We start from the raw sequence: 17,277 nt of genomic DNA on the forward strand, positions 1-17,277 counted from the left end.
AACCCCCTTGACCTTCCCCCCCCGTGGCTCATTTTGGCCTCCACTCGCATTACGTGTGGTGCCACATAATATGAAGTGCTGAGGGGAAGTGAACGGTACCATGGCAAATGAATATTGGAAAGCAATATAGGGCTGTGTCCAAAATCAATCCCTATTTACTACCTATTGCACAGCGTTTACCCTCTGTGATTTGTGTCAATGGCTGCATGTACATTACTTTTTTTGTGTAGTCTAACAATAAATGAATGATTTCAGGCACACATGACAGGGTTTGTGTGAATTTTTTCTCTCTGTCTTCCTCCACTCTCCAATCGCAGTAAGGAAAGAAATAATAACCCAAGACCCAACACGTGTTCTTAAGTCTCCAAATGTAATTATTTCAGCAAAATATTGAAAAAGGAACATCGTGTGCAGCCTCACTTGTTCCTTTCTTTTCACAGAATTCCATTTAAGTCTGTTCCATGTTCTTGAGATATCGGGAGAACACCAAACTGGACTATTGTGACCATGGCAGAATGAAAAAATTGATAAAAAGACAAGTTATGATAGAAACTAGGGACTAACTTGCGACTGGATCACAGCAGCTGCGACACCGAATCGGTGTGTGTGGTTCAATGACACATGACATGAGAGAGAGGAGGAAACGGGTGAACTGTGCCATGTTTAATGCTCTACATTCATTATATAACACAAAGAGAATTATTTCAGCAAGGCACATAGATACTGTATCGATGGGGAAGGCATGTTGAATAAATCTGACGCAGGGTTGTTTGAAATGATTGAAAGTGGGATACAGTGACCTGCCAATTACAACAATGGTTTGCCTTGGGTGTAAAGTGGGGGGTCAAATAGCCCCTTCCCTACCTACTACCACCCCATCTTCAGTGCCCTTGCTTGGACCGCTCCCACCTCCATTTCTCATAGCCGTTTCACGCCGAGATGGAGCATGAGCACCAAGTTGTTTGTTTTCATTTTACACGATTTTAAACGCATCTTCTCTAGTCTGCCTCAGGTGTATCCTTCTGCCCTCATCTCTGCCCCCACCTCTCTCATCCACATATGCCATGACCTTTCCCGTGACCCTGTTTTCCTGATGGATTCCATGTCACTGCCTGTTTGTCAGTATTGTTCTTAGGCTTTAGTAGAGTGTGGCCGATCCACAACCATTTCCTTCCGCAGAAAGATATCTTTACTGGGTTCTTGGCCCATTCTCTCCCATAGGTCCTCATTTTGATATGATACGATACGATACAAAAGAAAGTTTGAGATGGTGTCTGTCCGCCAAATTCTCGGGATTCTTTGTAGGCATTTGTTGAGTAACACTTGGACTTCCTTTGACATGGTCTTTGTAGTCCACCAAGATCATCGGATCCATAAAGTAAGACAGTTCAGACAGTGTTGTTGCGTCCCTAACCCTCTATGTGTTCTGCAAGATACACTTTTCCGATTTCTGACTTTGACATCTTCATCTTCACAGCCAACATTTATACACCAGCAGAATACTCAAAACCACTTCTGTAGAGGTACCGGCTACAATATGTCCCTCTCTGACAACATACAGACCTTATGACACGCCCACAACCACACATTTACGGATGTACAAGGTGAAAACAAGATGAGTCACGCTGTCCTGGCTGGTAAATCACAGTTCAACCAGTCAGTCATGATAAGGCAATTTATGACAAAGCTTTGAGGCCATAGCTGCTATGGTCAGTTTTAAGTTTGCTTAAGGGGGTTGAAGCTAAGGCGCTGCTTACAATATAACAGACACCTTGAAGTAGTTTGAGGATTCAGGGCTCTCACAGTACATGCTGGCACAGTACATTGTGTGCACTCCCTCGAAAGTGATAAGTGGACTCTTGAAATCAAATGAACACTATGATGAGCAGATGATCTGATCTTCGTTAAAAAGCCGTCTGCTGAATCACGAACAAGTTAAAAGATTTCTGACTGAGTCCAACCCATTGAAGGTAATAAAGGTGTAAAGCAGCTTAATCAACTCGTTTACGTTTTGGATGAACTTTCATTTTATCGACCGTGGCAACCAAAACCAGTCTTTATCAGCTTCATTAAGACGAGATGACAGCGCAGCTTTTCACACTGATGGCTGACCCAGTGATTTCCGAAATGTCTAGTGTGAGGATATCACACGTAATCATTAATGAAGGAAATCATTAATTCATGAGGTATCACTGAGTAGTATCCTGCTAGGAAACTAGTTACTAGAAAGACATTAAAAAGGCAAGAACTCCGGGCCCAATTTTCTACCAAACAGAAAATGACGCCAAGCTCCTGAGTGAGGTGGATATACAGCAAAAGGCAGAGAGAACTCTGTTTAAAAATCCAAACCCATTCTTAACTGGATGATGATTTAACAAGCCCTAAATGTATAATTGTATAATTATAGATGTATAGAGGCTGGTTTGTAAAGCTTGCCAATTAAACATTTTAAGGGTCTTGTTAAGAGGTTAGGTTGTCGAACACGGCACAAAATGTCCGTCACATTTTGCAGTCACAGCAACAGTGAAATCCGTCATGTCTGTAATGTTGATATAATGAGCAAGATAGGTACACAGGCCAATAACAAAGACAGGGCCCTCCTCTACGGATAACTATCCTGCTGATGCTTTTTTCAGGCCCATCATCAAAATTGGGCTCCAGAGTGAAGAGGGAAAACACCTCAGCCAAGCAAAAATTTATCGTCCTCTGTGGAAACGGCCCACTGCCTTCTCTGGTTTTTAATTTTGAAGGCCATGCTCTGACCGTGGATGAGGGGGTGGTAGATGGTTGGAGCTGCTCCTCTCACACTCCTGTCTTTTACATCAATCCAAAGCACAAGATTTAGGTCTTCTCAGACTGAAGAGGCTGCTGCCCTTTTTTCGCCGCATTGTAGGCATCGCTGCTCCTCTTCCTTTCCAGGCGACGTGCTGGGGCTAGTAAGCTCAGCTAAACAAGCAAATGGAATCTATTTTTGCCCCTGACATGTGCAGCCAACAATACGCAACCTACTGTCACATGCAGTGTCTTTTCAGCCCAGAGTGCACACGGTCTGCCAAGACACCAAAGTTGCTAGAAAAAAAAGAAAGAAAGAAAGAAAGAAAAAAGAAGAAGCGGAAAATCTGGTTTAATCAAGGTGTGAATCTGGATGAGAAAAAAATGTGTGTGAGTAAGGGCCGTGCATCCAGAGGCACTCCTTGAACCAATGAACCCTGGACCTTTTGTGGATGCGGCCGACCTCGTTTAGCATGTGCGATTCTCCGATATTTTAACAATGGATGTCAGCTCACAAAATAATAAATGGAAGAAAGAAAAACAATGAGTTCTTTTCCAGTTTCTGTTCTGCTGCTGCCAGATCTCTATCTGCTGATTCTGCCCGCTATACGGTTTGTACATATTCTTCTATCTGTAGCTGGAACCGTTGTGCATTTCCATGCCCTCTTATTTTTCACCCTCTCTCCTCTCTTTTGCACCGTCTAAGCCGGGCTTATTTTAGGTGTTTTTCATTTTTAGCCTAATGAAATCAACCAAACATCACAACTGCAGGCCATGCCTTTCAGAGTATGCTCGCATTATGAGTAATTAATCTGAAAGTGCTATGATTAATCCTGCTACTTTACCCCCTGGGGCAAGACTGGATGTCTGTGAAAAATCTTCTCGCACAAATCCTCCTGAGAACAAACAGTGCACATTTAGGTTTCTCGAGTCTTTAAGACACCGTGCACGTCTGCTCTCATCATGTCATTTGCGAGTTTGCAGGCCCCCCCTCGCCTTGTAATTTCGCTACAAATAAGTTTTACCACCATTTTTCTGTTCGTGGTGTGTAAACTATATATTATTCCATGTGTGCAAAAATAATTTGATTATGTAAATGCGAGGAGACCTGCCAAACAGCTCTATAAGAGGAGAAATAGGTTTAAAATAGCCTGTAGGAAAATATGAAAAATGCAAATCAATGGGCTGAAACCGCAGAAGAAGCAGATGTAGGACAGTCGTTTGTTTTTCCGAAATCCGAGAGGAGCCAATTTGATTGATTGGAATATGGCCCATCGTCAAATATATCATCGTTCGAGTAATGAGAGAATGATGTGCATCCGATGAGGTGTGTTTAGGTGTGCGCTAATAGGCAGGGTCGCGTGGGAAGCCCGTGTTATTAAATAACCAAGGACAACACAAGGTTACAACCACCCGGCCTCCCCCCCTCGCCTTGTTGTCCAGATAGCGCGGCTTTCATCATGTTGAGCAACCCTCAAGCACGTAAATTGATTAATGCAAGCCTTTCATTCTAGACAGCTCTCGCCGAGATATCATCACCACCTCGAAAGATGCTCACATGCCGGAGAGCCTGACAGTTCAAGTCACCGGCTATAAATCATCCCTCTCCAACTTCTCGCACCCGGTCCTCACGCGTACTGGGAAAGAAATACTGCCTTTTTTTTTCCGGAAATTTTAAACGTTGAGATGATTTGTGAGAGTGGCCGAAGCTTTGACTCTCCCCCTCGCGCCGTCGGAGGGATTACTCCCCGCGCTTGTCATCGCGCCGACACACCAAATAAACATTACTGTAAATGTGTCTACAGTACACGTTATGGCAAGGCGGCGCCTTGCGTCATCGGCTGTTGTCTGTCTGTTTGCGCCGGCACGCTCTTTCCCGATGTTACCAATGAGTAACATATAGAGGATAGAGGCCGCACATAAAGGGTTTACATCTTCGTGTGACTCACATTGAAAGACCGACGTGGAAAACAGAAAAATCTGCAGCCCGTTTCTATTTATTTATGTTCATAATACCGACAGATGAATGCCTACATGCTGTTAGGGCACTTGCTGTTCCGGAGTGTTATGCACTCACCCCTCCTCTGTTCTTTTTGTTCAATCAGCCTCGCTCCCCCACACAAGCCACCCCCCACCCCCACACCCCCAGCCACCCCACCCCCACCCCCCACTACTTCTAACCCGCCACCCCCTCCCCTGCTTGAGTAATGGCCTGCGTCGACTTCTTGTCACCGGGAGAGGTGGTGCTGCATGGCTTGCCTCTGTCCTCCTGTTTCCATGCGTGTCCTTTCAACCGGCTAGGCAATCCCAGCTGATATCTCTATCGACCGTGATTTAGCTGATATCGCTGCAGTCTCCCTTCCTCTCCCTGTGCTTTCTCCCCCTGCAGTCTCTCACTCTCCGTTCCTCCTGTTTGGCTCCATCTCCCCTACCTCCAGTCCCTCCCCACTTTGTCTCTCCATTCCCCGGTAATGTGTTCCTCCTCTCAAGTGTCAATATATTCCAATTCATCTTAGCATCACATTTCCCCTAAACCGAAATAAAAAAAAAATAAAAAATTTAAAAAACCCTGAGCTGCTTCTGAAACTGTCAGAATGCCTCTGAACTCAGATCAGTCATAGCCAGGAATAAGTTCTGCATGGTTAAGCAGCATGAGAGCAGAGAGCCACTGAGCTCTCTTACTGAGGGGTGACTTGTATACAGATATGAGGTGAGAACATCGGGCAGAGGGGATTGGAGGAAATTGATTTTGTGTGTGCGTGTCTGTGTTTGTGTGTGTGTGTGTGTGTGAGAAAAGGTATAGGCGACGCACTGAATGACAGGGGCTTGGGGATTGGGCGAGATCTCGATTTCCTCAAAATGGATTACACACTTCAGCCTGTAGCTTCCTAGTGATCCGTGTTCTATCACGATGACAGGTGTTTGTGTTTTTCTCTCATTCTCTCAGTCTTTATGTTAGGAGCACGTTCATACCGGTGCCCCTGTGTTCACTCTGTAACAGCTCTGACAGCTCACCTAAATCAGGCTCCTCCTCTGCAGTATGATTCCTACGTGTTACTGCCAGGACCTGCAAGCCAGCGCGCTGTGAATCTCTAGCATGTATTTATCCTCACAGCCCGTTTTCTTGCCTCGCTATTTCCCTGTGTGTTGCGCCGTGGCTGCCTGTTTTCTCTTTTTTCGCTGTCTCTTCCTGTCTCTCCCTCCCGCCTGCCATCGCTCACCCACCCTCCACCCTTTTCTCCCAGCTCCCCCACTCCCCTCCTCACTCATTTGCTCACAGACTCTCTTTCTCAGACGCACACACACGCACACAAACACACACAGAGGCACATGCTGTGCCTCGCTGGATCAGAGCCTCTGACTACAGTAGCTAAAGCCTTTATCGCGTCCATTTAAAAAAAAAAAAAAAAAAAACACAACTCCAAGCCAAGGTTATTTTTGCCGGGCTCCACTCTGTCTTGGAATGTCACCCATCCTGGATTCATTATGATACGACGGTGCTTTTTAATTAGCATAATTTTTGCTGCAGCAGTCCAAGGCAACATCTCAGTCTGTGCCGTCTCTTCTGAGGAGGATCACCTGCCCTCCTCCGGAGACAGACACGCGCAGCAGTCACGTTAGGCGTCCTCAGTCAGAGGCAGCACGCCAGATCTGGGGAAGGCAACGGGAGAGGAGAAAGGAAAAAAGGAGCAGCGGTGAGAGGAGAATGCAGCAGTAGTCTGTGCTGCATGAGACTGAGCAGGTGGAGCACGAGAGAGACGGATCATACGCTCGTTTATACTTGACGCGGTTGCGCTATAGACGGCTGCATTCTGGCGGATTGCTGCCACGCCAGAGGTTGCCGTTTCGCCGGATTTGCTGCGTCTGTGATGGACTGAATAAGGAGCTACTGAGAAATTATTTATTTATTTTTCTGGATTTTCTCCTTTACCGTGCCGCTGCAGATACTGCTCCCTCTCTCCCACCCCCCACCCTCCTCCTCCTCCTCCTCTTCTCTTCTCTCACAGTCTCTCTCTCTCGCTCTCTCTCTCCTTCCCCTCCTCCCTATCGGTTCTCTTCCCTTTCCCTGGCTAAAGGGGAACAAAAGCGCTGGTTCCTGCATCACCCTTCATCGCTTGCATCTTCACTTGCGCATTTTTTTTTTTTTTTTTAAATCTCCTAGTCCTTTTCTTTTTTTTTCTTCTTCTTTGCTTGATGAAATGATCCGGTTTCCCACAGAAGCGTGTTGTGTTTTCTGCTGCGGTGGAGGGGCACTCTTCTCAGTGGGCAGGCTCAGCTGCCCCCAAGCTCTACCTGTGGGCGATGGAGACTCTCCTCAGAATTCTTGTCACATGAAGCTCCGTCCTGCCACCTCTCACGCCTGAATACCATGATTGAGCAACGTGCCTGTTTGAAGTTACGGGTGGATCCATCTCCGTTCTTTATTTGGATGTGTGTCCTGCTGCGTTTTTGGAGGCACTCGGCTCACTTTCTGAAGAATGTGCCCTGGGATGGTTTTCAGTGAGGTTTTTCGTAACGCTGGCTCTCCCGTGCAGAAGACATCTTGTCATGGCAAAATATTAACCGAAAACAGATAAGTTGGTTTGCTTGTCACTTTTTCTTCTGCGGGGACACAAATCGGATTTTGACTGCTTTTTTTGAAATCCGTCCTTGCTTATTTTTGTCACAAACTCAAAGGATATTTTGATTCATCTGCTGACCCCCTGACTAGGGGATTACACCAGAAATGGGCCCAGATTGTCACTGAGATGCCCTGTGGTCTTCAAGTTGCACTGTCAGATGTCAAACGACGACCAGGTTGTCTATACTGGGCCCATGTGGATCTAATATACATGGGTGGACTCTTCACAGCCAACCCTGCGCTCGGACAGAAGAGCAGCTGGTCACGCTTTAGCATAGGCATGGGCCTAAGTTATTGCTCCAGACTAGCCTTCTGGTTCACCCTGCTTACCTTACTGCCCATCCAGACTGGAACAGCACGTGTGTCTTCTAGTCTCAGCACCACGCACCATGTCCACCATTTTCACAATAAGCATGGCACTGTTCCTATTGCCATCAACAGGATGCCTTTTCTTACCAGAGGGGGCCATGGTAAGACATTTCCCTCCAACAGTCTCAACTTGCAGTGTGTTGCCTCACTAATGCATTGTTTTGCCGTGGTTGAGTAGATTTTGTTGTTTTAGAGGTAAATAAAAAGGCTCGATTGTTCCCATATATTGGTTGTACTACTAGCGGGTCTCTTGTGACATACATGCAGCGGGGGGATGGATCCCTCACCATCTCTGGATTTGCTGCATCCCTCTGTGCACCATTAAACCCTCTTTATCTGCCCATCAGCATCAGCAGTGGCTTGCCCTTTCCCCACGTTGCCGTTATAGATGCTACAGCACCATTGTCTATCTGTGTGTGTGTGTGTGTGTGTGTGCGTCTGTGTGTGCGTGTGATTGTTATACTGCAAATACACATCAGTGGCGTAGTGAATCATCATTACAAATCTCTTTATCTTTTTTTCTACGAGGTCCTTGTTTGTTTAAGCAGCATAATGAACTCCCTGTAATGGAGCCGGTTTTGTGTCAAAGGTGATTTCTACAGTTCACTGTAATTAGCGGGGCGTCACAACACACATAAAGAGATTAAATGCACAAAGCCAATCTCTTTGGTTTCCCCTCGGAATATAGGGCAGTCGTAACAGGATTTATGGCGACAATTTTTCCAACTTGATATAAAAATCTGTCTCGATAATCTGTTTTGTGCAAATTTCATAAGATAGAGAACAGCGTAGTCGTCTGAGGGATACGAGGTATTGACCTATCCCCAATAATCTACATCAAATCGGCTACGCTACTTAAATTGGCTCCTTCAAAGCGCTGACACCAGCCCCAGTGCTCCCTTTTATACAGCACTTTGAAATTCCTGTCCTAAGACTCACTTTTATGTCCTATAAAAAGGAGGCCCGACGGATTTGTAGTGTCTTTTTCACCGCAGCAGTTTTGTCAGTTGCAAAAGGGGCCAGAAATGTGATGAATTACATCTGCGCTATTACAGCCATATCATTCTGGACCAGGCTTTTACAGACAGGCTACAGCCTGTGATCAAACTGACCCATAAAAAAAAAAAAAAAAAAAAAAAACACTTCAAAGAACTCACTGATAAATTTTCAATTACCTCCATTGTAGATTTTGTACTGTAGGTTGTTCTGAAGTATGTGCTTCAGAGCAAGAAATTCAATTTACTGCAACATAAATGATAGACACAGTACTTCTGATTTACAAGTCATGTCCACGGTGCCATAATACACTGTGTAGAATGCATAATGCAGGTTAGCACTTATTGACATAACGGTTATGTAACCAATGTCACCAGAAGCATAAACCATAGAATATAAAAAAAACACAGCTTTGCCTTTATTTACTTGCACGCATTTTCTCACAAAATTATGTCAACTGAACTGTAACACTAGACACTTGTTTTAATATAACAGATATGCGTGTGTGTGTTTGTGTGTGTGTGTGTGTGTGTGTGTGTGTGTGTGTGTGTGTCAAGGCTAGCCAAAGTCTTCTGGAGGCCCCTGGGCTATGGCTATTTATAGGCTACCTACCCTGCTGCAATGCCTCACACGCCTCATCCTAAACACAGGTTATCGCATGTATTGTTACACTACACGGCTTACAGTACGCAGCACACGCGGAGACGCAGACAGGTTCGACTAATTGGGACAGAATGATCTCAGTTTGTCTGTGAAGAGTCGTCGAAGCACCAAGTCATGTTGCAGGATCAGCCGCCAGTGAATAAGCTGTTATTCACAGGTTGTGAGAGGATGCCAGTTCTTCAGAGTTACAATGATTAGTCACTTAATTGAGTCGCCAGGAAGTTATTTTCGTTGTTGATTAATCACTCAAGTGATTTTTTTAAAAACAAAAATGCAGAAGATTATCTGATTCCAGTTGTAGCCATTGTGAATTGTTGTAGATTTTTCTCAGTGTCTGTAAACACACAATCTGTTGGTTTTGGACAGTGGTGGAAAAGAATACAGAAAGTCTGAACTCAGTGTACGAGTACAGCTACATTACTGACCTGTTACTCAAGTCAAACTACAGATATTAAGATAACACTTGCGTGAAAATACAAAGTATTCAACTCAAAAACTACTCAGAGTATTAGGTAGGGATTCAATCGAAGGGGTTTCTGTTTATCCACATGAGTCTAAATTACTCCCAACTCTTGTTCTGTCTTGCTCATTGGCTGTGTTCACCTTTCCAAACCTGGGTCTGCTAGAGACTTTTGTGGTTTATCTGTCCATATGTCAGGGTTTTTTTAATTGGCTCGTTTGCAATCCGATAGCCTTTTTGGCTAAAGTGCAGAAGAAAGGTTTAGGATTTAATTCAAAATGAACTCAGATATGGTTTCAAATGTAACTGAGTTGACAACATGCTGGGTAAAATTACAGTCTTGAAAAGATACTGAGAAAAGTACCCATAGAAATGACTTGATTACAGTAATATGAATAGTCCAACGCATGGGGTGGAAGTAACAGATTATAACTGTTACATACACAACCAACAAAACAAGCATTTTGAAGACATCCCAATGGATTCTTGGAAATTGAGATAACCACTTTTCACTATATCCTGGTATTGTATTGACTTAACAATGAATCAATAAAAAAAAAAAATCACAATCAAGTGCAACTCAAATACATTTGCTCAAGAATTACTGTGCACCTTTCACCGGTTCACATTAACCCCTCCAGAAAATGTCATAAGTACTCTTCCCTCCAAATGCAAGACACTTCTTCTTACTCTGTGGCAATAAGCTGGCACATGAGAATTTAGAGAAGTACATTTTTTTTACTTTTTTAATCCCATTACATAATGACATATGACACCTTTACTTTCATGTGGAAAAATTATAATCGCTTCATAAGTTGTCTGATTAAAATCCTTTTGTGTCTGCATCCACATCAAACTACCTGATGAAAAGGCCCCAGTTTTGCATTTCATCATTTTGGGCTCACTGTAGCTCGAAATCTGTTTGATAGTTCGACGGGAAAAATGGCTGCAGTAGCAACATACATCGAGAATAACTATTTCAGAATTTTCATCGACGTCATTTCAGATTCAATTTTCTACTCCGTCTGTATAGCTTTGTTTGTTCGGCTGAGCCTCGGTGAATTGGCCTACCTGATTGACTGATGGTCTTCACAATTTGTGGTATCGTATGTGGGACGAAATTAGGTTTCCATGTGTCAAACAAATTACGCTGCATGAGTGCACCAGATATTAAAGGGACATTATTAAGAATGTTAACACAGTGACTGAAGGATTTCTGATATCAGGGGGAACCAAATCCCGACTTGAGACTTATTATGTAACTAACATGCTTACTGTCTTCCTCGGTTCATCCTCCGACCCTGCAGTGCCATGATAACTCGTAGGGATTTTTTTCTCCTTTTTTTTTTTTTTTTCCCCCCGCTATCCACAGCCGGTTGTTGACATGCTTCTTTAATACAGTGTTGTTTCAGGCCAGTGTTTTTATGCAGTGTTCTGTTGAACTAAAAACCTCAGTCGCTATGCTGAGAGAGTGCTAGCCAATAACACGGCCCCTCGATGCCAAAGACCTTGAATGCTCTCGACTGAAATGCGAGAAAGATTGCACTGTAGCTGACCCCTCGTCGTGCTCCCAACACACCCGCATGTTCAACACACTCTGTTGAAAAATCTGTGGCGCTTCATTCTCCAGGGTCCCCATGTTGGTGTAAGAACTGTCTGGCTGTGGCAAGGCAGAGTGCGGTTAATGCTTCCAGAGAGATGTCTCAAGTCGAGGAAACGGGCTCAGTGAGCTTCTCTGGAAGGTGATATCTGTGAGCACTATTCAATATTCAAAGACTGAATTGTACAGGAAGCATGTTCTCCTTAGATCGATGCATTTGGTGTTTGAAAAAGCTTTGTCTACTGTCTCACTGCAGCCGGACGTAATACGGTGCTTTTTTCTTGCGGCAAGAGCTGCAGAAAGGGAAGGCGAATGGACAGGGGCATCGAAAGGTCTATCAGAGAGGGCTCCATTTCCTCTAGGTCACATATTACATTACCCTCCAGGATGATACACGTAGTCCATACACACACTCGCGAGCAATAAAAAAAACAAACTGAACAGCAGAACATCCTCTCCCACAGCGTTCACATTTTGTTCAGACGTTGCTTATTTTACAAATGGCATTATCACGTCACCACCATCTTCGTCGCTGCTCCGTCAGCGCGTGCGGACGCGTCGATCGCACTTGTCATTTCGCGTTCCCGCCGAGACACTAAGGGTGAAACAAGTGGACAGGGCAAGGGATGGCACGTCAGAGGCGAAAATCGGAGACCATGATAACCGCTGCCCTGCTCTGCTCTGCTCTGCTCCAGATCTGCAGCAAAGCAGAACAAACGGTAGAGCGAAAATGTGAACTGAAGAGAAGAAAGCATTAACTGTAATGGATAAAAGATAAAGTGGGACACAAAAGAAATGCAAGAGGCTGCATTCTTTGCAAAATGGTACCAATGCTGCATTGTAAAAAATAAACCTTTGGGAGTTCCAAAATCCTGCATTTAAAAATCACACTTCAGTAGAGGCACAAAGGTACCTTGAGTATCAAATTGTACTGGTAATAATGAAAAAATGTCCCCTGTGACTGATATATGAAATACTCGGCAAGGTCATATGCAACACAAAAGACATCCCAGCTCACTCTCGGTATGCGCTAGTTGAACTCTGAAGGTAACGTTTTCTCCCGGTTTGAAACACGTTCATTAGTACGTTGACTAGCATGGTCTTTCCCGCCCATTTCTAACAGGCGCGAGCACGTGAACGCTAACTTCGGCCGCAGCGAAGATTAACGGCAGAGGACGGACGCGAGGTCTATCGCGTGCGAGAACACATGGAACACCAGCTCAGCGAGGGCGTCGATGGCGGTCTATTTAAAGAAGCACGGGCATGTTACAGAGAGTCATGCTTTTTTTATTCAGTAAGTCAGAGAGTGCATTACAGCTTAAGCTCTAACATAATGTACTGTAAACCTCCGCTGCCATGTCGGACATCTTGACACCATTATTGTGAGGGAACGCTGCAGAATATCTTTATGTAAAGCCACACCCATTGCACTAAAGTCATGAAAGTCTTGAAATGGGGCCGAAACAGAGTGTCTTAGTAGGGAAGGGACAAGACAATGATATAGATATAGTATAGTATACCATCGATAGTATTGCTTGTATATATTGGGATCTCAGAAACCAGATTTGTGTTTGAATTCGAGGACCCCTGTTTGCCATTAAAGATAAATCTCAACGTTCGGTCCTGGCTGATTTGGCGTTGTTACTGTTCTTTGCACGAGCAGGTGCAGTTTAACACCACGGCAAACACTCCTTAAGCAGTTACTTTGTCAGGAAAACAGCAGAAGAACATCTGGTGTATCTGTTTACAGCCCAGTCAAACAAACTCGCGTTGCTTTGTTTGCACTTGATCGCTTCACAATAAAAGCCACCTTGTGTTTTGGCAGCTGAATGCTTTTAATGTGAAGCGGGGCGTGCCATGCTCGAGGCAGATAGTGTAGCCTTAAGCAGCGATGAGAAGCCGGCTACAGAGGTCCGGTGTGCTCCCTCGTTTCTGACCTCATACCTGCAGATGTTTTATTTTTTTTTTAATTCTAAAAAGGCTTTATACAAATTATTTAGCTTTTTTTTTTTTTTCGTTCCGCAATGATAACCCCCAAAAGCTGTAAAGAGTCAAATCAGTGGAGTTCCGCTTACATACAGCTGTGATGCAGCGTTAAGAGAGTGAACAGTAAACAATGAGGTTGATGTAAATTGAGATAAAATCGCACTGGATTGCGTTTTGCATCACTTCCTGTGAATTCCTTGGCATGCGAAGGCAATTTAAATCCAGGACAGGAAGGGGGGACCCCGCCACTAACAGACAAAACCACTATATATTGAGCTAAACACATGTAATCATTATATTGTTATTATCGTCACACATTATTACATTGTTGCAGGAAAAGTGCCAACTGTGAATAGCATCAGAAAAAGGGCTTGACTTGGAATCTTTACATTTTCAATATACCGTTCTTTGGTGCTCATACAATACAGATGAAAAAAAGATATATATATTTTGATTCACCTGCCTTAGATTTTGACAAGGGCAGCTGACATGACTAAGTTTTACGGTGACAATATAATAATGGTGTAAAAAATTCAGAGACATGAACCTGAAAAGCTGTGTAAGTGAAGGCCGCGAGTATAATGGCCATGAAAACCTCTGGCATTGAATTCTTGTCATAAAAGCTATTCTAGTGCATTCATGGGAAATGTCTTTGTGACTTTTTTGCAATGGAAAGGAGGAGTAATATAATATTTCAGAATTGCATTTGCGTCGGAGCAGCTTTACCACAACCCAAGTCATCTGAAAGTTGAAGTGGGGAGAAAAACCTGAACATTATTACAGAAGAAGGGGGTTGTTTGAGGCAGTCTGAGAGCTGCAGACGTTCAATTTGAGAACTGACAGTCTGGATACGTCTCGCTGATGGGGGCAGAAACAGCAATTCAACCATAATACTGCTGAAGTCTGCGTGCGCCAGCTGCGCGTGCAGTTATTTAAGATTCACAAGGCTTTCAGTATGGTAACTGATCAAATTCAGTTGATTTGATTGATTTGATGCCCAAAGTGTGCGTCCCCTTTACTAACTATATGATGACACTTGGACACCATATTTTAACTTGAAAAACCATATGTCCTCACTGTCAGGCTTCAGCCTGCACTATTCATTTTCATCATTTCCCTGAGCTGTATTTAATAGACCATGGAAGGAGTGTGGCTCAGATGCCATAAGTCAGACGACAAATTCAAACTTAATATCTCTCCATAACTCTCCATTTCTCCGGAGCTTCGCACAGTTTTGTGATCTATATGGGTTTACATTCTTAATCGATCAGCTGTGTTTTTCCAATAAAGTGCCCTTGCACAAACAGTCGCACTGCACTGCACTGCACTGCTCTTTTGCACTTCTGGTGCCATTTAGAAACGTTTTTTCGCCGGTGAACATCGTCCACATACAATTACAGGTGCACTCAAGTATAAAAAAAAACATGTACTCTCTCGGTGGCGTTCATAATCACCAAAAAGTGTTTTAAATGGCTATGGGAGTGTGAGTACTTTTCTCGCTGTTACACTGCTTTTTGTTTCCAATGTTTCGGCTGATACTAATCGCCATTTTTTTCCTATTCATGATCACTTTTCAGCCGCTTCAAAGTCATGATTAATAAAATTATGAGAGCTAATTCTCTCTCATTCACTCAGGCCACAGGAATTCTCCCATTCTCTACGGCGGCAGGCTCAGGGGGGTGCGTTTAAACCCTTTCACATCTAAAGTGTTGAGTGTGGTGCATATAATCACGAGCGCCTCAGTGTATTTTGCCAGCCCCTGTGAGCGCGTTGCCTCGTCTCCTGCGCCTTTAGCTGGCTGAGAGAGGGAAAAAAATTAAAAAGGACAGGATGTTTGAGTGGGTAGTGTGCATCTTGGCACAAACAAGCAATCCATACTGTTACATTTGTTGTGCGGAGATCCATTAATACACGAAGGACGAATCATTGTTGCTTTGTGAGCTTCATTGACATCATTACGGAGCCTCTTTTAGGCAGATGAATGTGTGTAATATCCCTCTATGATTCTCCCGACGCCTGTTCTATGGTAAACCAAAAATTGGGCTTTATACACTTAAAATTACATTTTTGCCATGAATATGCTGTCACACCACCTACATGATATACATTCATAATATGGTGCGAACTCAGGGTACAACAACTCCCGTGTACATTTTAATTAATCATCAAGGTTTCCAACTAATAAAGAAGCGATATACTGCAACATATTTTGCAGCGCTAATCTCCAAGGGAGCCCTATTATCTGAGCGCAGATGCATTGTATGGCCATGAGAGAAGAGCAGAGCACTCCCGTGAGGTGGTGGGCAGAGAGAGAGGAGAGCTCCTTCGACGAGGGAGCTGCGATGTTTATAGTAATAATCTTAATAAGACTGATTTACTGCCGGCTGTATTTGATGCGGGTCTACCGCAGAGAGGGGAGCAGCGATGGGAGGCAGAGCAGCGAGGCAGGGCGATGTAATGAAATGCTTTAACATTATGACTAATGCAGGAGTTACTGCTGTCTATAGACATTTACCCCAGGACCACATATTCACGCCAGGACTGCACAAAATTGAAAAAAAAAAAAAAAAAAAAAACAGTTTATCAGGTTATTCTGGTTTTCTGCAATGAATTGCAATATGAAAAAATTACAGGAATTTTAACTAGATAGATTTCAAGAGCTCTGTTTGGTAATAATTAATGACTGTAGGATCACTCACACGCAACAATCTCCCATGTATCCAAAATTTCATTCCAGACGTCTCTTATAGGTCGGTCGTGGAAACTGAGAACTGTGCGAGCTTTCTTTTTGTATCAAGCAGCAAATAAAGTTATAGCATGATGTGTTCGAGTTCATTAACGTCCCGCAGTGTGGCCTTTGCCCGCGCGCACATTGTGATGTTGATGCTGAAACAATGTGTCGAGCGTTCCTAATTAACGCCAACTTCCTCGTCATTACTAAGACTAGGAAATCTCATGGAACTGGGCACTTAATACACCAGTCCCTGAAAACCAAACAAATATGGACCTCGCATCAGCTGAAGATGGTCATTTAGTTGACTTAACACCCGAATTAAATTGATGTGGTGTTCTTTTGTCAACGCAGGCTTCGCATGAACAGCTTGGCAGGGCTTGATGGAATGAAAATCTTAAGGCTCTTTGGTGCCGATACAATGAGGGATCACATATCGGAATAAAAGAAAACTGCAGCTGATTTTAACAAAGGCAGTTAACATGACTTTAAAAGTACTCCAGTGACAATATAATGATGGTGTAAAAAGTAAGAGGCATAACTCATAAAAGTTGGAACAGTGAAGGCTGAGAGTTTGATACCTAAGGTTTTTCCAAGCCCGTATTGATGACGTCAACGCTTGCAAGCTGTTAACATTGCCATCCATCCCGTATGAAAACGGAAATGTCTCACATTTCAAAAATCACTCTTGAGGTTCTGTTTTCTATAGTCGGATAACAAATAAGAGATTCTATAGAGAGATGGAGCCGTATTGACGTTTTGAATCGTGTGATGACACGGAAGGTTAAGAGCAATTAAAGGTTGTCATATTCAAGGTCAGCCACAAAGCACCTCTTACTCAATATAGATTAGCTGCAAAATCTGTGTATTTGTGAAGAGAGTTGGAGAAACAGCTATTTACTATATTATCATTGTGGCTGCTGCGGAACAGACTTCTGATAATGCACAGAGACATGAAATCACATACAGACGGGGAGATAATGTCAGTAACATACAGTCTACACTTGGCTTAAGTCTTACATGTAAATCCCTTTTCCACATTAAACGTGTTATAGATTCACACGTGTCTGCTGTTTGTC

The 17,277-nt window shown here is 43.7% G+C and overlaps 1 protein-coding gene across 7 annotated transcripts in view; it reads left to right on the forward strand.

Moving 5' to 3' along the window:
- LOC115593678 (neurexin-1-beta-like) overlaps positions 1–17,277 on the forward strand; it is a 143,191-nt gene that overhangs the window by 103,361 nt on the left and 22,553 nt on the right. Inside the window, exon 1 of one of the 7 annotated variants that reach the window (XM_030437277.1) lies at positions 5,844–7,863. The exons of the other annotated variants lie outside the window; for them this stretch is intronic. Coding sequence (XP_030293137.1) covers positions 7,521–7,863 — 343 coding nt within the window. The 5' untranslated portion in view covers positions 5,844–7,520. Of the gene's footprint in view, positions 1–5,843; positions 7,864–17,277 lie in introns of those variants that run through there. 7 annotated transcript variants of the gene reach the window in all.

Source organism: Sparus aurata, chromosome 13, assembly GCF_900880675.1.
Source record: "Sparus aurata chromosome 13, fSpaAur1.1, whole genome shotgun sequence".
NCBI lineage: Eukaryota > Metazoa > Chordata > Actinopteri > Spariformes > Sparidae > Sparus > Sparus aurata.